Source organism: Mus pahari, chromosome X, assembly GCF_900095145.1.
Source record: "Mus pahari chromosome X, PAHARI_EIJ_v1.1, whole genome shotgun sequence".
In the NCBI taxonomy this organism is placed as follows: Eukaryota; Metazoa; Chordata; class Mammalia; order Rodentia; family Muridae; genus Mus; species Mus pahari.
The window spans coordinates 1,888,957-1,908,956 of record NC_034613.1 but is presented as its reverse complement, the minus strand read 5'-3'; the positions used below and the strand labels follow the sequence as shown (position 1 = coordinate 1,908,956).

The 20,000-nt window shown below is 45.1% G+C and overlaps 2 protein-coding genes across 8 annotated transcripts in view; one reads left to right on the top strand and one right to left on the bottom strand.

Annotated features, from left to right (window-relative positions):
* Positions 1 to 18,617, bottom strand: part of Gripap1 (GRIP1 associated protein 1) — a 27,491-nt gene extending 8,874 nt beyond the window's left edge. Inside the window, exons 1-17 of one of the 7 annotated variants that reach the window (XM_029534250.1) lie at positions 18,514 to 18,617; positions 16,438 to 16,504; positions 16,237 to 16,346; positions 14,294 to 14,320; positions 13,479 to 13,586; positions 9,652 to 9,790; positions 8,771 to 8,952; positions 8,526 to 8,573; positions 7,888 to 7,919; positions 7,750 to 7,797; positions 7,524 to 7,623; positions 5,814 to 5,891; positions 5,508 to 5,600; positions 4,699 to 4,833; positions 1,257 to 1,352; positions 784 to 996; positions 532 to 645 (exon numbers count right to left, since the gene is read on the bottom strand). In XM_029534250.1, coding sequence (XP_029390110.1) covers positions 532 to 645; positions 784 to 996; positions 1,257 to 1,352; positions 4,699 to 4,833; positions 5,508 to 5,600; positions 5,814 to 5,891; positions 7,524 to 7,623; positions 7,750 to 7,797; positions 7,888 to 7,919; positions 8,526 to 8,573; positions 8,771 to 8,952; positions 9,652 to 9,790; positions 13,479 to 13,586; positions 14,294 to 14,320; positions 16,237 to 16,346; positions 16,438 to 16,504; positions 18,514 to 18,555 — 1,632 coding nt within the window. In that variant the 5' untranslated portion in view covers positions 18,556 to 18,617. The remainder of the gene's footprint in view (positions 1 to 531; positions 646 to 783; positions 997 to 1,256; positions 1,353 to 4,698; positions 4,834 to 5,507; positions 5,601 to 5,813; positions 5,892 to 7,523; positions 7,624 to 7,749; positions 7,798 to 7,887; positions 7,920 to 8,525; positions 8,574 to 8,770; positions 8,953 to 9,651; positions 9,791 to 13,478; positions 13,587 to 14,293; positions 14,321 to 16,236; positions 16,347 to 16,437; positions 16,505 to 18,513) is intronic. The other 6 variants (XM_021187320.2, XM_029534252.1, XM_029534251.1 and 3 more) reach the window with 6 other exon arrangements.
* Positions 18,554 to 20,000, top strand: part of LOC110313712 (testis-expressed protein 19.1-like) — a gene marked incomplete at its 3' end in the record, with an annotated part of 6,962 nt that continues 5,515 nt past the window's right edge. Inside the window, exon 1 of the mRNA XM_021188143.1 lies at positions 18,554 to 18,621. Within this exon, the coding sequence (XP_021043802.1) occupies positions 18,554 to 18,621 (68 nt within the window). The remainder of the gene's footprint in view (positions 18,622 to 20,000) is intronic.

Below are 20,000 nucleotides of genomic sequence, written 5' to 3'. Positions count from 1 at the left end.
TCGCCTAAGATCACACCGCTAGGCAGTGACCCAGTCAGCATTAAGTTGAGGGAAACACCCAGCTCCAGTGAGTTTTTCTCTGCTACACGACACTGCCTCTTATTATTGTCTTGAGTTTTCCAGAAAAAAAAAAAAAGGCCATGGGGCTGGAGAGATGGCTCAGTGGTTAAGAGCACTGGCTGTTCTTAACTAGATCCTGAGTTCAATTCCCCACGCCCATAATGGTGGCTTCCAATCATCTGTAATGGGATCTGATGCCTTCTTCTGGTTTGTGTAATCTCAGAACACTCATATTAAATAAATAAATAGATAGATAGATAGATAGATAACTTTTTTAAAAAAAGGCTATAAATGTTCTTGTTAAAATAAAAATTAGTATATTACCAAACATGGAAAGATAATGTATTCTAATTTTTTTATTTATTTTTATCTTTTTTGCAGAGGACACCATGAACAATCTAGGAGGAAGAAATGCCTGTTCGAATCTCCACCTAACCAGCTTTGTAGCTTTACCAGGCACCACCAACTCACCTCAGCTTCCTTCAAGCGCCGTTCAAACCAGCCCTTGGCTCCATCCATGGAGTGTACCTGAGCCTGGAGTTCTTCCACTGTGTGCTGAAGATTTTCTAATTCCCTTGTTCGAGCCTGGAAGGAGAACCCAGGCAGGAGTTGCGCAGCAGAGGACTGGCCACCTTGCGTATCACCTACCTGCCTCCGTGTCACCAGCAGCAACGCCATGGTCCTCAGCTATTAGAGGAGGCAGGCTATGGTTACAGCACCCACCTTCTCCTCGCGAATCTGCCCCCGGAGCTCTTCCTCCTGCCGCTTCTTGTCCTCATGCAGTTCTCGAAGCTCACGCTCATATCGGGCTCGCACGCCCAGCAGCTCCTTCTCGTGCCGTAACCGGACGGCCCCCAGTTCTTCCTTGTGCTGGGACTTCTCCTGCAGCGTCTCCATGGCTAGCTCATCCAGCATGACCTTCCTTTTCTCAGCACTCTGGGGACCAGGACGGTGGGCCAAGAGAGTAGCAATTAACTTTATCTCCCAACACCACAAAATGACCACTATTCTGTTCTATTAGGCCTAAGGAACAAGCCAGATTCCACATCTTCCCCGGCTCTTCAAACTGGCTGAGTCATTCTCCAGTCTTTTTGGAAATGGTCGGGTTTTTTTTTTTTCATTGCCAAGATTTGGCCATAACACTTCCTACCCTCATGGACTGGGCCATCTCTTTCCTTCTTCCCATGATGCCCCACCTTCCGAGCTTCCTGAAGATCCTGGGTTAGCTGCTCCTTCTCCTGCCCTATTCCTTGAAGTTGTTCCAGCAGCCGGCTATTGGCCCTTAACGACTCCTAATGCAGGAGAGAAGAGGAAGTTGGAAAAGAGTCCCAATGAACTCCAACACTTCTGGTAGACCGTCCCCCAAATAATAATTATAGCTATAATCTTAATCATAATGGGAGAAATGACAGACACTGCTTCGTGCTCCTCAGTACTTTCTTCTCTGCTCCCTTAGCAATCGAATTTATACTTGGGAGTAGGACTGTCTAAAGTATTTCTCCCTTCACAGACAGGTAGGGCCATGCAACTTCCTTCTTGCTTCTTTTTATTCTCTTCTTTTTTTTTGACACAGGGTCCCACTATGTATCCCTGGCTTGCCTGAAACTCTATGTAGACCAGGCTGGCCTGGGACTCATCTGCCTCCCAAGTGCCAGGCTACATTCCTTTCTATTTGGGGGAATAAAATGTTCCATCAAAAGTCTTTTTCTTGAGATAGGACCTTATTTCAAACTTGCTTTGTTGCCATCAGTGACCCTGGACTCTGGTCCGCACAGGGATTGGATATCGTGATGGCTGGGCTTCTTTTCTCCTCCCTCCTTTCCTTCTTTCTTTTGTTTTTGTTGGTTTGTTTTGTTTCCAAGACAGGGTTTCTCTGTGTAGCCGAGGCTGTCTTAGAACTCACTCTGTAGACCAAGCTGGCCTCAAACTCAGAAATCTGCCTGCCTCTGCCTCCCAAGTACTGGGATTAAAGGGGTGCGCCACCACCTGACTTTCTTTCTTTCCTTTTCTTTCTTTCTTTCTTTCTTTCTTTCTTTCTTTCTTTCTTTCTTTCTTTCTTTCTTCCTTCCTTCCTTCCTTCCTTCCTTCCTTCTCTCTCTCTCCTGCTTGTGGACGTTGTACATCGTGGTGCGCACTAGGCTCCGCACCACGATGTACAACGTCCACAAGCAGTATTCCAGCCCTTATTATGTTACGACTGTTTTGTTTTCACCCAGGCTGGCCTCAAATTCACAATCCTCCTAAGGTTTTTGGTTTTTTTTTTTTAAAGATTTATTTATTTATTATGTATAAGTATACTGTAGCTGTCTTCATATACTCCAGAAGAGGGCGTCTGATCTTCTTAAGGATGGTTGTGAGCCACCATGTGGTTGCTGGGATTTGAACTCAGGACCTTTGGAGGAGCAGTCAGTGCTCTTAACCGCTGAGCCATCTCTCCAGCCCAGGTTTTTGTTCTTTAACTGTTATTTATCTATTTATTTTATGTGCACAGGTGTTTTGCCTGCATGTATGTCTGTGTCCTACATGCACACCTGGTGCCTGTGGAGGCCAGAAGAGGGCATCAGATGCCCTGGAATTGGAGTTCAGACAGTTGTGAGCTGCCAGGTGGGCACTGAACCCCAGTCCTCTGGAAGAGCAGCCAGTGCTCTTAACTGCTAAGCCACCTCTCCAGCCCTGTGTGAGCTTTCTGAGTGCTGGGATTACAGGCAGGAACCACCAGAGTCAGTAGAGCATGTTCTCAAAAGAAAGGAAGGCGCTCCTTACTATTATTCCCTGTTCCCTTTCCTCTTTCCTTCCGCATACGATGTAAATATGAAGGTGAAACAGTTTCAACGACTGTTCCTGGAAGCAAAACACGGGTCTGTGTCAAAGGCTGTAAAATAGCAAGGTAGAAAGAACAGAGGTCCCTGCTGATTGGATAGCCATAATTCAGAACAGGTGTGGAGGCTCAAGCCTATAGTAGCAGCTCTTGGGAGTCTCTTGGGAGACTGAGACAGGATGACTGCCATGAGTTTGAGGCTAGTTTGGGCTACACATGAGTGCCAGGCCAGCCAGGAACACATAAGAAACAACAGTCTCAAACAAAATAAACAAAAGAGAAAAAAGATTCCACCATCATTGCTATCATTGATCCCTAAACAGCCTACTTGGTCCATCCTCCTCTCACTTTTGAGTTCATTTCCTTCAGCCAATGTCTCTCACTAAATCTGTTGCTCATAGTTTTTGGATAATCTGGCTAGCCTCCAAGCCCCAGCTAGCCTGGCATCACCTTGCCACCCTCCCAGCATGGGACTTATGGGCACACTTTTCACATGGTGCTGGATTCTGAACTCAGGTCTTCATGCTTGCTCTTGTTACTAAGTACTCTTGCCCACTGAACCATCTCTCCAACTGTGCCCCCCACTCCACCCCACCCCCTGTGTGCCTTGATGCAAGTCTCCTATGTAGCCCAGACTGATCTCGATTTTCCTATGTAGCTAGGATGACTTTGAACTTCTGATCCTCCTTATTTTGTTATGTGTGTGTGTGATCCTAAGAACTGAGATCACAACATAAATATCACAGAGCCTGGTTTATGCAGTGCTTTGGACTAAACCCAGGGCTTTGTGATACTATACAAGTACTCAGTTAACTAAACTGTATCACCAGCACTAAACCTTTGTGTGTGTGTGTGAGAGAGAGAGAGAGACAGAGACAGAGACAGAGACAGAGACAGAGACAGACAGACAGGGTCTTAGTATGTAGCCATTTCTGTCCTGGAATTCACTTCATAGACCAAGCTAGCCTCGAACTCAGAGATCTGCCTCTCAAGTGCTAGCATTTAAAGGTCTGCACCTCTATGTCTAGCCCTAAATGTCTTTCTTAATCCAGTATTATTCTAGTTTCTCCAGGCTAAGCATCCTTCATCCTAAAACCTAAAATCTAAAACACTTTTTGGTTCCTTCAGACAAAGCCTTACTATGTAGCCTTGGATGGCCTAGTATTCACTATCCAACCAATACTGGCCTATAGCATATGGAATCCTCATGCCTCAGCTACCTGAGTGCTAGGATTAAAGGCATATACCAGTATATCTAGCTTAAAATCTGAATTTTTTTGAGTCTGCACATAAAGCCACATATGGGAATTCCACACCTGACCACCAATGCACACCTTTGATCTCAGCAGTCAGGTGGTACAGACAGGTGGATTTCTGTGAGTTCAAGACCAGCCTGGTCTACAGAGCAAATACTAGGACAGCTAAGGTTTCAGAGAGCTCTACTTCATCTCAAAAAAGGCAGGAGCACTAAAAATATTTTATAAAATGACCTTCAGGCTATATGTATAAGGTCTGTTTAGATTTAGGTTTCATCCCCAAGATAGCTCAGTAAGTATATGCAAATATTCCAAATCTGAAGCAAGCATAAGCATTACATACGAGAGACATTCAATTTGTACATTACGGTACCAGAATGGAAACTCTGATTAACTGAAGAAGCTCAGTTTTGCAGAAGTAAAATTACCCATGCCAGGACCAGTAGGTACTAGGATGTTAAGAAGCCAGCCAGGCATTTCAGGTTCTCCCTGACTGCAGAGTCGTCTCACCATGCCACTGCACTAGTACTAGGAAACTACACGACAGGTCAGAAGACACTTCACCTGGAGCTGCGAGTTGAGGTCATCTTTCTGTCCCATAAGCTCTTCATATTCAGCCTGCCGATGCTGTAACTCAGATGCCAATTCACTGGTCTGTTCCCGAAGCATATTCAGTTCTTGTGTCTTTGCTGTCTGGATCTGGAGAACATGGTAATGGTGGGCAAAAGGAATTGCAGGGGGCCCCAAGGCCCAGGAACCTCTGGACCTCCCAGTTCCGGGGAGACAGAGAGAGAAGGATGAAGGGAGGAAGAAAGACGACATTTAAAATGGAAAAGCACAAAGAGGAGTGAAAGATTCGTGCAATACTATGAAGTGATAAAAGAAACCATGTAGCATGTGGGTAAAGCCATAGACATAGGGGGACCAGAAAGCAGGCAAGGACAGATGAGCATCAATTCCATTTATATGAAGTTAAAAAACAGGCAAATGAATCTATATTGTTAAAGGTCAGAATACTGGTTACTTCCAGGGATATGCTAACTGGGAGGGTAAGTAAACATACTGAAAAATGCTCTGTATCTTGTTCTGGAAGGTAGCTACCCAGAATTATAAAGGAACATGGATAGACACATTGGACTGACTGAGTGTACACTTACAATTATTACATTTCATGCATTTTATCATAAAGAAACTTGAATGCCAGAAAAGCAGGAGTAGATGGAGAAGAAGGCTAGAAGCCAACAGAAAGGATGAACAAAAACAGAGGCCACAGAAGAGTCAAGGGTCCAGATCACCTGGCCAGACATGGACCAAAAGCAAGGGAGACAAAAGAAACAGGGAGAGATCCGTGAGGGACCCGAGGTATCCGGTACCTGCTCCAGAGCAGCCAAGCTAGTCCTCAAGGCACTGTTCTCAGCCAAGAGCCCTTCCACTTGTTCCTGCGCATCTGCACTCTGGCTGGACACCTGGCCCCACCCCCACGACAGGTGAGAGCAAGTCCAGAACAGAGGGACAGGAAAGAAAGGAGACAGACACACAGACGCACAGAGTAGGACTAGGAAGAGCAGGACCCCCCCCCCCGGGCCATGCTTGCCTGTAAGATACCAATGCAGCCTCCTCGTTATGAGATACCTTGCCACCCTCAACCCCAGCTCCCAGGCCCACCAAGTACAACATACCTGATCTTGTAGGGCCCGCAATGCTGCTGCATGCTCCAGACACTCCCCCTGCCGCTGATCTCTTAGCTCTGCCAAACTCTGTGGGAACAGGGATGTCAGGTAACCACCCCATTCCAGATCTCGTCCTTCCCTGGGTGGACACAGATACAAAGACTCCCTCTGGGACCACCTAAAAGCAGGTTCTTGGCATCTGTGAATCTCGGACTAGCTGTCAGAGGTTTCATGTTTACCCAGACTCCAAGTGATAGATACATCACTTACACATAGAGCTCTCAAACACATTCCCTCCCTCTTTCTCAGCCTTTGAGCATCTCGGACACACCTAAGTTCCTGAACCTAACTTCTGAGGGGCTCATACTCATCCAGATTCCAGCTTGGGAACACTAGGAATTTCAGTCCCCCGGCACTGTAACTTTATCCATCTCCAGAACCTAACCATCAGGAGTTGTTGCTATACTTAACCCCAATGTCCCAAGCTCAGGAGACTCAGTTCACACAGACACCTAGCCCCAGATCCTAGAGATCTCAAACTCACAACCTCACTTTCCAGCTCTTGAAGAAGCCTCGGACTGACCCATCTCCACCACCGTTCTGGTTTCCCGTTGCTGGGAATCTTTAGATCTAGATTACCAACAGCTCCTGAGGTTTTTATCCAGAATTGGTCCTTACCCTCACATTGCAGTTTTCTAGGGTCCCTGCACCATATTCTCCATTCTGAGAAACCTTAGGCTCGTCTCCTCTCAGTTAAAACCCAGAGACTACCCAAGGACTCAAGACCACCCAACTCACATGAGCAACTCACTTCTTAAACATCATAGAACCAGACCCCGAAGCTCTCAACTGTACTCTGCCTCCAGCCCCATACTTGGAAGTCTACTGTCTACCCAACCCTCATGTCTTTGACCCCTAAGAATCTCAAATGTACTGATATCCCAACTTTTTAATTTTTTTTTTGAAACAGGGTCTCATTATGTGTCTCTGGCTAACCTCAAACTCACAGAGATTCACCTTCCTCTGCCTCTTAAGCTCTGAGACTAAAGGCATGCGCCACACTGCCCAGCTGATAGCACAGCTTTGAAAGGTTTCAGCATCACCAGACTCTCCCTCCCTCCCTCCCTCCCTCCCTTCCCCTAAGACAGGGTTTCTCTGTGTAACAACCCTGGCTTTCCTAGAACTCGCTCTATAGACCAGGCTGGCTTCAAACTTACAGAGTTCTCTGCCTCCTGAGTGTTGGGATTAGAGGCATGCGCCACTACCACCAACCTAGATCCCATTACAGATGGCTGTGAGCCACCATGTGGTTGCTGGGAATTGAACTCAGGACCTCTGGAAGAGCAGTCAGTGCTCTTAACCACTGAGCCATCTCTCCAGCCCATCACCCAGTTTCTAATGGGAGAGTCCACAGCTACATTCACCCTAATTCCTGATCCCAGACCCCATCGAGAGTTCTGACTCATACAAACTTGTGGTAGACAACCAGAGTCCCTAGACTCCCACTTCAGGAATCACTGATTCATGTAATCTCTTATCCCAACTCCTAAGGCTCTTGGGTTTCTATTTTTCTAGCTCCTAGGGAGCTTACTCCTTCTTTTCAGGTTGCTATATCTCTAATTCTCAAACATCCCAATCAGTCTCTAAAGACCTCATACCTCCCCCTTACTGTCAGCCCTGGTTCTCCACTTAGGGGATCTTGGGACCCAGCCCCATCACCTGATTGGCAGCTTCAAGTTCCTGCTGTAGTTTTTGGGTGCGAGCCAACTGGGCTTTCAGATCAGCTTCCTTCCGCTGTTGCAGTTCTTCAATTTTGTTTCTAGGGGTGACGAGGATAGGGGATAGGATACATTAGGCATGGCTAGAAGCCCACTCTTCCATCTCTACCCCTGTGGTCTTTGGTTAGTTTGCCTGTTTTTCTGCTACTGACAGCCCCAGTAGTTACCTGCTGTCATTAAACAGTGTTTCCTTCTCCGTCTGCAGACGGCAAAAACTGGGCACAGAAAGACAAGACATAGATATGTCATTCCCACAAGCCACCCCCCCTGCAGGCCCCCAAAAACCCTGGGAAAGAAAAGTATACCTTTCTTGTTTCTTTTTTAATTTCTCAGAGAGCTGAGGGAGAAAGAGGAAGGAGAACAGACAAATAATAACAGTAAGAATAATGACAAAATAAATAAACAATAACAACATTTATAGATACTTCATACTGAGTCCTTCCTACAAGTCAGGTTTTACTTATGATATTCTTGCAGAATTCTCAGGACATCCTTGAGAGCTGAAAACTACTGATTTTACAAGTGGGTAAACTGAGTCTCAGAAGGGTTAAGCAAGTTGATGGCTCAGTTGTCAGCAGCAGCAGCCATATCATCTCCAACTACCTCCCTTGGATTCCAAAGGCTCCCAAAGCAGGGCCAATGGCCACATCACAGAATGGCTAGGCTGGGAGGCCTGGAAAGTAGGCTCCTGATTGGTTGTCTCAGCACTGGGCCCCCAGGTTCTAAAGGCATTCTTATATGGATGAATTGGCAAAGCTTTGAGGCAACAGAAGGGAGGGGGCCTGCCATGCACAAGGTAGAATGAGACCACGTTAGCTTATTCCACAATGAAAGGAACTCTGAGATTTGTGAGCCTGTACTTCACACATGATCAAACTGAAGCTCTGAGGAGGCACAACGCTCCTCTGCTGTCAGGAGAAAGCCAGGCAACGGCAAACCCCACCTTAGCAAGTTCCTCCTGTAGTCTGGAGGTTTCAGCTTGCTTTGAGCTCTGCGGGTGGTGGGGGGGGGGAAGATAAGGGATGGAGTTGTTATCAGCAAGGATGGAGGAAGGCCTCTAATTTTGCCTGTCCCACCTCCCTTTAGCCCATGAGATGGTGATGTCACAGACATCTCCATGGGCCCACAGGTGGGAGGTAGGGCATCTGCTGTCTCCCAGCATCCCAGGCCCAAGAGACCCAGATTTACCTCTAAGCCTTGTAGTTGCTCCCAGAGCAATTTTTTTTCTTCTCGCTCCATTTCCCATTTCAGCTCCACTTCTGCCAATGGCATGGGAGCCAGGGGAGTAGGGAGTACATCTGGGGGATCCCCTTGGCCCTCACCGACAGCAGAGGGCCTCACGGCCTCTTTCCCATAGCGTTCCTGCAGTGCTGTTGAGAAGAACAAGAATGTTTGATGAATGACATCGTCTCTGAAGTCCCTTGCCACATCTCAAATATAAGGAGAACGATTTATCCTTCAGCTCCTTAGGCTGCCCCAAAGGAAGCCTCATTCCGGCCTGTCACAAATAATTCTTAAGACCCACCAACTTCAAGAATCCTATCTACCATGTTCCATGCCATATCTACATATAGAACCTAATTCGTACTCATATTGGACCTGGCCTCATTCCTGATCATGGAACCATCACCCACTACCACATAAGCCCTAGCTACTCGCCAAAGGCCACACTTCTCACACTTTCCCAAGCTGTCTCTCTGCTTTCATCCCAGACCCAATTTACAATCTGGCCTCAGAATCTTCCCTGTGTCCTAGTTCTTCTTAGTCAGCAACTGTATCTCCTTTTCAACATTCATTCTGCTATTCTCTAGCATTTGCTGTGTACCAGACACTGAAGTAAGGCAGAATGAAACCATTCAATTGTTCCATCTTCCTGGCATAGACATTCTGGTGTACTGAGCATTAGACCCAGCAAGGTAAAATGCCCTCCAAAATTCAAAATCATACACTAGTTCAGGTAAGGCCAAGTCTCCCTCTGAAATTTCTTCTTTCTCCCATAAGAGGACTATACCCATCCCGGCTCCGCTCAAGGCCTGAAGTCTCTACATTCCTGGAAGGTGTCCATGCACCTGCCATGTTCTTCTGCAAAGCTGTGTTCTCTGCCTGTAGCCTCAGCAGCTCCCCGTCCACATGTGGTCCAGCTGCTCCAGGAACGCCTTCCTTGAGTTGTCGGTTTTCCAGTTCCAATTGCTCCAGCTGGCTGCAGAGCTGAGCAGGGGAAGAGAAATGATGGAGACATAGCAAATCAGAACAATATCCACCAAAACACAAATAGCATTTTCCCACTCAGTGTAGAATTCATTAAATTCCCACAAGAACCCAATAATGGGATTGCCCTTACACTTTGTGGATAAAGACACTGAGACATGACGACATTAAACAATTTCCAACTGACACATCTTTTAAGTAACAAAGTCCAAATAAATAAATAAATAATACTGAAAAACCACCTTCCCATTGCCGACTCCCAACCTCTCATCAGGTGCAAAGATCTCAGGCTGCTATGGAAGCTATTACCACCATGGACAGCCTCACCTGACTGGCTTCTATGCATTCTTTACCGCTATGTCATCTTTAGTATAGGATTAGCCAACATACACACACAAAAATCCAGTATTTTACCACAGCATTCTCTGTTCACTCCTTTCTGAACGGGTATTGATCACAATTAAATTTTATTTATTGATGTGTTTTATATTTTTTTAAAGATTTATTTATTTATTTATATAAGTACACCACCATTGCTCTCTTCAGATGCACCAAAGAGGGCTCCAGACCCCATTACAGATGGTTGTGAGCCACCATGTGGTTGCTGGGACTTGAACTCAGGACCTCTGGAAGAGCAGTTGGTGCTCCTAACTGCTGAGCCATCTCTCCAGCCCCGTGTTTTATATTTTTGTTTTACTTTATTTTATGTGTCTGTATATGGGGTTTGCTTTTTTTCCATTAAAACAGAATCTCACCATGTAGCCCTGGGTTTTGTTGAACTTAAAAATCTTCTTACTTCAGTCTTCTAAATGCTGGGATTAAAGGCACGCACCATCACCATGCCTGGCTAAATTTTGTTTTGTAGCATGGAATCACAAAACCGAGCCTAAAACTAGATTGTTGTGGCTGGAGAGATAGCTCAGCAGTTAAGAGCACCAACTGTTCTTCCAGAGGTCCTGAGTTCAATTCCCAGCAACCACATGGTGGCTCACAACCATCTGAACAGCTACAGTGTTATCATATACATAAAATGAATAAATAAATCTTTAAAAAGAAGGAATTAAATGAATAATGTAGAACAATTCAAATAAGAATAGAAGAAATAGCATTAGTAAACTATCGCTACTATTATTTCTTCCCATCCCACCCATAAAATATAAGTGTTCTGGCCCGTTTGTTGTCAACTGCACCTAAGCTAGGGTTATCTGGGAAGAGAAAACCTCATCAACTTATATCAACTTGGCATGTAGTTGAGTCTATTAGACATTTTCTTGATTTTTAAAAAAGATTTATTTATTTAATTTATATGAGTCTACTGTCTTCAGACACACACAAGAAGAGGGCATTGGATCCCATTACAGATGGTTGTGAGCCACCATGTGGTTGCTAGGAGTTGAACTTAGAACTTCTGGAAGAGCAGTCGGTGCTTTGACCCGCTGAGTCATCTCTCTAGTCTGACATTTTCCTGATTAATGATTGATATGGGAGGGCTCAGCCCACTGTGAGTGCTGCCATCCCTGGGCTGACAAGGGTGGAATAAACAAGTGGGCTGACTGATCCACAGAGAATAAGATAATAAGCAGGGTTCCTCCATGATCTGTGCTTCAGTTCCCACTTCTAGATCCTGCCTTGGCTTCCCTAAAAGGATGGACCGTGAGTTGTCAGCCAAATAAACTCTTTCCTCCCTTTTCGTTTTAGGTCACTGTTTTATTACAACAATTGAAAGTAAACTAACAGTAAGTTACCCAAGAGTTAGGACCATTCTGTGCAGCTCACAACTTTATTTCCAGAACACAGGATATAAAGCAGGTCCCTTTATCTGTCAATGGAACAACTGAGCTGATGAAATATCTTGGCAGGCAGGCTCTAGCATCAGGCCTTCCGGTAAATACCATTGGGGCCTGAGAGGAGTAGGGAGGGGATTATAAAGGAACCCAGAGTGATGCAGAAAATCCTTGGCAGTAGTTTATGAGAGCACCAGAAAGCTCCAGGGACTGAGGAGAGAGCTTCATACCAGAAGGGATTAATTAAAGAAACAGTGGACTCAGATCTAGAGGTCAGAATAACTTCTGTTAAATAGTGGAGTGGATCAATAGAGAAAAATCCAGGTAAAGAGATCAGAAAGCTGCAGAAGTAGAGTAGACGAGAGGTGGTAGAGCTGAGGCAGAATAAAACCACGGAATGAATACAAACATGATCCATACTAAGCAAGTGCTCTTCCACTGAGTGACAGTCCACATTCCCTGATATAAGACTCCTCCCTCTCATTTACCTTCTTTTGTTCTCCCCATCTATTATATAAGTACAGAATGGGATGAAGATGTGGCACAGTGATAGAACACATGTTTAGCATGCAGGATTCCTGGGTTGGATCTTCATCACCATAAACAAGTCAAGACATAGTTTAGAGGGAAAATGAACTAACGAGATAATGTCATTAGTGAACACTTCCATAGCCGATCCTATGTAGGAGGCTTTTAGTGACTTACATATGTTTGCCCATTGAATCCTCACAAAAGCCCGGGAAGACAGGTGCTTCTAGCATTACCATTTCCATTTTAGACATTTGGGAATCAAGAAACAGGAGGCTCAGTGACACATTTAAAGTTTGAGTTAGTAAACTCTACAGCCAAGATCCTCATCTGGGCCTTCTGGCTCCAGAGTCCCTGCTTAGAATTACTGACCATTAAATGCTCTCTCCTGGCATTGTAAATGCTTGAAGACTGTTTTCTGTTGTATTTTGTTTTGAGCTTCTTTTTAAATATTTGCCTCTGTTCTTTGATTTGTCACATAGCCCAGTGGCCTGGAACTCACTATGTAGTTGAGGATGACTTAAACTTCTGAGTCTTCTGCCTCTAAAGCCCAAGTGCTAAGGTAATAGTTATGAGCTTGTACAGTGCTAGGGATCAAATCCAGGGTTGCATTCATATAACTCAGGCACTCCAGCAATTAAGCCACATCCCAAGCCCTTGTATGGCTTCTGTTGTTGTGATTTTTTGACAATTTCTTATTGTATACATGCATCTCGATCACATTGCTCTTGTTCTGCGTTTAAAGGCAGTATATTCCCATCAGGCAAAGCCTTGGAAATAACATTTTTTTCTACAGTATATTTTTCCTTAAAACTCACTGAAAACTCACAAACTGATCAACCATACATACAGAAGACTACTAGGAGAAAAAACATAGGACTTCCAACTGCCCAGAAGGGTTAGAAATAGCCAAGATATTAAAATCAGTAAGGACATAGAGTTAGCCAACCCAGGATTAATTACCTGGAAGAAGTGGAACCCCAGATTCATGGCAGATGAAGGAAAGAAAAAGAAAATGGAAGCAGTTCACTTTTCTATCCATGTTAAGCAATAAGAACTTTACTTAAAGCCCCAGAATACACTGGGGTTCAATAGCATCAGCCAAACTATACAAATGGAGAGTTGAACTAAATAAAAGGAGTGACTTAGGAACAAAATAAACTCAGGGTGCAGAGGATCTAATTCCATGACTGTGTTTGGCCCCACCTGTTAATTTACTGCCCCCAGCAACAAACTAAGGCCTGTTTCAGCACCATGGACAGTGTTCGGCGCCAGCCCCTGTCCACTGCTGAGCTTTTAGCCTAGGTAGATTCTGCCCATGCACACACAGATGCACCATTCCCATTTCCCCCCTCAGCTATCCCGGGCACCAGCACCTTGCTGAACTCGGCCATAAGTGTACTGTTCTGCAAACGGAAGTCCTCCTCCTGGCTGTGCAGCTTTGCCTGCAGCATTTCATTTTCACTCAGCAGTACCTCCACTTCCTGCAGTGGCAGACACGGGCCAGGACTCCAACAGGGGTGGAAAGGATGGGGAGGTAGGTAAAGAAGAAGAAAGAAGGAAATAATGGCATTGGGTAGGAAGCATATAGGTAGAAAGAATGGGGCAATATATAGGAACAGAGACATAGGGAAGGGGGGCAAAAGAGACAGGAGGAAGTAGGGAAAAGGAACAAGAAGGGAGATATAGGCAAGGGGATGAGGGAAAAGAGAAATAATGATGAAGAGATATGGAAAGGGGAGAAAAGCGCAAGATGAGAGGTTGATCAGGAAAGAGAAAAGGCAAGAAGGCAGGAACAGAGAGGTATCAACAGGGGAAGAATATAGCAGAAAGCAAAGAAAGAAGGGAGATAGAGGAGTGGGAGAAAGCGAAACAAGAAGTCAGACAGAGGGGAAAAACAAGGAAAGAGACAGAAACAGGTGGGAAAGAGACAAAGGGAAAGTTGAAGAGAAGAAGCAGAGAGGGAAACAGGAAGGCAGACACAGATTCAGTGAGGATAAAGGAAAAGATACAAAGATGAGAAGAGTGGAAGACAAACACAGGGAACAAAGAGAGACAGAGAAACACACAGCAGTGAGGAAGTTGCAGATACACGGGTGTACATATAAAGGCCAGTACAATGCCACCAAACAGAAATATTCCCACTGTGACAGTCTTGTACACATATTCACCCCACCAAAGACCCCCTTACCTGAGCTTTCTTGCTCTTGCTTAGTGCCTAAAAGGAAGGGTGGAAGAGAGCTAAAGTGAACAGCAATGGACCCCCCTGTGGGATATGGAGAGTACTGCAGCAGGTGTTAAGTGAGGGCAATGGCGGGTTGTGGGATGGAAATATGTTTAAACACAGAACTTGCATAACAACTGGAAGCCCACAGAAATAACAGAAGAAATGAGGGAAGTACAGTTGGGGATGCTGCGGCCTTGGCGCCACAGCACTCAAAGTCTCCCATTCTTCTATGCTCTTGAGGGCTTGAGGAGAGGGCAGAACTGTGTCTCAGAATGTAACCCTTTATATACTGGATCTCCAAGCTAGTCAATTGTGGCTTCATCACTCCATCTGTTTAAGCACATCAATGCGCTTCCCTCTCATGCAACTTAGCAACGTCTACTCTTCTGCTTGGTAACCAAGGATCATGTCAGGCTTTGCAAAGAAGTCAGCGCCCTATCAAAACCTCCCATTTGCTGACTGCTGGATTTTCCTGAATTCTGCATTCATTCATCCAAATGAGTATTTTTTTTTTAAAAAAATCTATTTATCCATTATTATTGTGCGTGTCTGTGCACAGGAGTACACATGTCACCGCTTACACATGGAGATCAGAGGACAATTTCATGGAGTCAGTTCACCTTCCACCTTTTTTTAATGGTTATTTTTGTGTGTGGGGGTGCATGAAGTACTCTTGGAGACCAGAAGAGGGCATCATATCCCCTGGAACTAGAGTTACAGCCTATTTGTGAGCTGCCCTGTGGATGCAGAGGATGGAACTCTGGAAGAGCAGCCAGTGCTTTTAACCAATGAGCTCCAGCCCCTCCTCATCCGACAAGTATTTATTCAGCATGTACTATATGCAACATTGTACTACATATGAACACAGAGAAATGAAGAAGGATAAAAATAAGGATCTAGCCTCTCTTTAGAAGCCATGCTAGGCTCTATTCTACCTTATCTTGAAAGGATCTGAAAGGTGGGTTTGGTCTCATGTCACCAACAGGACCAGGACAAGTGGATGGGGTAGGAGCAAAAAGAAGCGGTGTACGTGGAAGACAGGAGGCAGACTCAAGGCAGATTTACTGATAGACCTGACTAATTCAAAGTTAATGAATGAAGCCACATGCGGTATACATGCCTATAGATCCAGGTACTCAAGAGGTTGAGGAAGGAAGCCAAGTTGAGGCCAGGAATTGGGGACCAGCCTGAGAAACCCAGCTAGATACCCTTTTCAAGACAAAGTTAATGAATGAGGGCTGCAGATGGAGTGCAGGAGTAGAGGCAGCTTAGAGCCAGGTGTGGTGGCTTACTCCTGTAATCCCAGAACTTGGGAGTTGGAGACAGAAGGATGAGGAATAGAGGATCAGGAATTCAAGGGCATCTTCAGCTACATATGAGCACAAGGCCAGCCTAGGCTTCAAGAGACTCTGTCTTGTAAACAACAAAAAGATCCCTTTTTAGCCTTTTGGCTAAGATCAAATATGGAGAGCTTGCCTAACATGCATGAGATCCTAGGCTTGATCTGTAGCACCGCAAAAAAAAGTAAATAAAAACAAATAAGCAATTGATATTAGAATAAATTAAAATAAATCAATAAATTAAGCAAAGCCAGGCATGTCAGCACACATCTATAATCCCAGCACTTGGGAAGCTGAGGCAGGACAATCAAGAGTTCAGGGCCAGCCTGGGCTACATAGCAAGATCCTGTCTCAAAAGAAACATACACAGAAATTAGGCAAGATTAGGTTAAAATTAGCCAACTGAAGAGACTTCTGTGAAAAAAAAAAAACAACAAAACTTCGAATGACTATAAGAAAGCAGCATGTGACGTTAGGTCTGCTTCAGTGTGGGTGTTCACTGGGAATGAGTCAGATGGATAGGGGCGAAGCAAGTGGTGGGTGGATGGGGTAGGTGGAGGGAGGTACCTTTTGAGCTTTACTGAACTCCTTATCCAGGTAGGCGACCTTCTGTCGAAGACTGGAAAGTTCTGGTGCAGGGAAAGCAGGGAATCTCAGCCTCAGGCGGTAACAAGGAACTGAAGGGTCATCTTATCAGGCCTCTAAAGGAAAACCTTTGCCTCTATTCCCCCCAAAACCACCCCATCTAATGACACTCTCTTGGCTCACCAACACCATTCTTCCGAAGTTCATCTGAAAGCTGGTAGTTATTTGTCCGGAGCTCCAGGAGCTGAGTCTTTGGAAGGAGCCAAGAAACAAAAATATTTATCAGGAAAGCATTCCTACCCCCACATGAGGCAACCAAGCCCCTAAGCCCTAAAGACTGGACTGGTATCCCCTAAGTACTTCCTCAGTTGCTCCTTAAGATCTTTGGATACTGTATTCTTAAATGGGCAGCCAAGCCCTGAGCCCCAGCTCCACCTTGTCCAGTCCCATTTATAACCACAGCCAGCCTCACCCCATTATTTCCCCACTGATCCATTCCCCCCCTGGACCACTGAAGGGTATTGGAATAGTTAAGGCGACTGTTCATATGTGTTCCTGTGACTACACATGCAGATGAAATCATCTTGGCTGACCTTCTTACACCCTGAACACTGTCCTGCCTAGACCCAGGAGGCCCCTTTGGCAGGGGGTTGGAGGGCTTCTAAATTCTTTCCCAGGGAGAGAGAATCTGGTCTTTCTCCTTCCCAACTTCCATGAGTCAGGGGATGTTGCTCAAGGTCCTGTGGAACTGTCAAGGTTTTCAAAACAAGCCAGCGTCCCCTTAAGTATAGAATTAAGAGGAAGTGCAGCAGGCCACTTCACACAGTACATGTATATCCACCAGCCTTGGAGAGCCCTAAATCTGATTCTTCCCAAAAGCACCCACTGTCCACTACCCCTGGTTTTATGTCCCTCTCAAAGTACCAGCCCCACCTTTCTCAGGACCCTGGTTTGCTCCAGATCAGATCAGAAGGCTTAGCTACTATAGGACCTTTCTTGTTCTGGTCTCCTCAGGACCCCAATAGCATCTCTCCTAATCCTCGGCCAACTGGAATACCTTTCTACCCACCTTGAAGTCCCTCTCCAAAAGCCCTATAGTATCTCCTTACACATGGCTCAAATAGGATAAACCTTCCTTGCTCAAGTATCTATCTATCCACTTTTTACAAGATGTCTTCAATGGGGGTGACATTATGTCTGTCCTTCAGGATCTCTCAAATACCCTTGGGTGGGCCAGTTGAACTAGTCTTACTCAGAATCGTCTGTAATTTTCAGTGGTCCTCCCCATTGATGGTCCCCTGAGCTCACTCTTATATCTTCAGTGTCCCTCAAGCAGACTAACTAGCTCCCAGGCCAATCGAATATTTCTGCTCCCTCAAGCGTTCTTGCCCCCAACCTATAGGACTCTAAGGTTTCCCCAATTCAGTCTTTCCCACTAAGGCTCTCTCACTAAGTGTCCATTCATTGTACAGAGCTACTAGTCCCTCTCGAGATGCTCAGAAAAGGATCAACAGGTCAGAGGACCAGGTCAGACTACTCCCCCAAACCCAGTGATGTCCCCTTCCATGAACTACCAAAGTATCAGTTTATAAACATCCTCTGGTCCTTCTTCTAATCTGAGTTAATGGTATTACCTACTCAGAATGCTCATCACCCCGGGTCTAAAGGAATCACCCCAATCCATGCAATTATACCCATCCCTCCTCTTAGGATCTTCTGCCATCAATGGCACAACAACTCAAGGGAAGAGATCCATGGTCTTCCCCTACTCCCCTGGCCTAGTGGCATTGGTATCTCCCACAAACTTTCCACCTCCCACTAGTTCATGGTCTTGTCCTGTCAAATAACCAGCGCGCGCCCCCCCCCCCCATGACGCAAATGGCCAGATGCCTGCTTCTTTTCTCTCCTGACCAAATAATTTCTCCTGAGAATCTCCATCCTTTAAAGTCTAACATCATCACCATTTAATGGTATGCCCTACACATGGACCCAAAGGTCTCATCCCGATTGCGGACCGAGAAAGGTATCGCCTAAAAACGTTCTACATTCTCTACAAGGCTAAGAGAATCCAACCTTCAGAACCCACATAGAATCTTCGAAATCACTAAGATCGCCACTCAGAGCCTCAGTTCCCCTTCTCCAGACCACCCCCTTATACTTAAGGCCCATCCCAACCAAATCTATAGAACCGATGGCACGTCTTGTCTCTACCCCGCCCCCAATCTACTAGACGGTGGTCTTCCCCACATCCAGCGGCACCTGCATCCGTTGAAACTCCTCTTCAGACAGAGCTTGCGCCATGTTCCTCCCCCCATCCCCCGCAAGCTTTGTGCGCAGCCGCAGCTTCTTCGGCCTGTCAGTGCTAAGGTCGGAGCGAACCATTGACCAGCGATGGAGGGGAAGAAACCTAATTCAAATGTTCAGCATTTTAGAGACGGAAAGAAGAGAATGATGCTCAAAGGTCAGGCAAATTTTACTTTGATTTTTACAAAATTGTAAATTGTCTGTTATGACTTTTGAGCATTTATAGATTACTCATTGCTATGCGACATTATGGTATCCCTGTATCCTGGGTGGACTCGTCGGGAGGGAAGTAATACTCCGACAGAAAATTACCCTTCCGCGACGCTCCTTTAAAGAGAAAGTGACTTAATAACCAAGGAAATGAAAGCGGAAGCTTCCTCGGGTCTTGTTCCGGCCCTCCTACGGGTGACCCCAAAGGGGAATCCCGCCTCACATAAAGTCCTTGACCACCCACCCCTCATTTTTTTAAAAAAAGGTCTGACAATGATTTTTATTAACACAGTGCTTTATATCATGTTAGGGAAAAGATCTAGTCATTGAGAAAGCTAAAAATTCACGAGGAGAACAGTAGCGAATAAAACAAAAACAGAACAGTCCATTAAAAATAAAAACAAAAGCTAGCTCCATGGAAAAGAGTCTGGACCACATCCAGAACACTCAAGGTTCTGGATGTGGTCCCCAACACCAAAACAAAAACATCAGAAACAAGTATTTAAAAGCGCCCTAACCATCGCAGATCTGAAAGCAGATGTTGCTCAGTGTATTCTCATGGAAATGAAATTATTTCCCTCTATGGGAAATATATTCAAGCAGGGCCTTTGTGAATTGAAAGATTTTATTGATATATGCGGTCTCTCAATATAAATGCAGTCATTTAAACGATACCATCCTTTGACTTTTCAGACACCTATGTAGTCACTTTCATCACTCCTTAAAGGTTCTTTCATCACACCCCTCCTCCTTCAGTCAGAGCAACATTGTTTCTTCTGGTTCTATATAGTACATTTGTCTATTGTAGAATGCGATACAATGTATTCCTTTTGTATTTCCATTTCTTTTTCGCTTTTGGCAGTTCATCCAAGTTGTGTTATCAGATTTTTTCTTTTGTTAGTGAATAGAATTTCCTACTATGCATATGCCACAAGTTCATTATTCACCCTTTTTTTTTTGGGGGGGGGGTTCAAGAATTCATTCTTTTAGTGTGGCTTAACTTGTGTTTTTGTTATGAATGAAAATGATCACATTTTCATGTGTTTAAGGACTGTTTTAATGTCATGTCATGTGGTGTGTGTGTGTGTGTGTGTGTGTTTCTGGGGATCAATCCAACACTATTGCACACTAGACAAGTGCTCTCTATTTCTGAGCTGTATCACCAGCCATTAATATCCTATTTTGAAGGAAAGTTGGAGTTTATTAAGAAACAGGTTCGTTTGTTTTTTTCT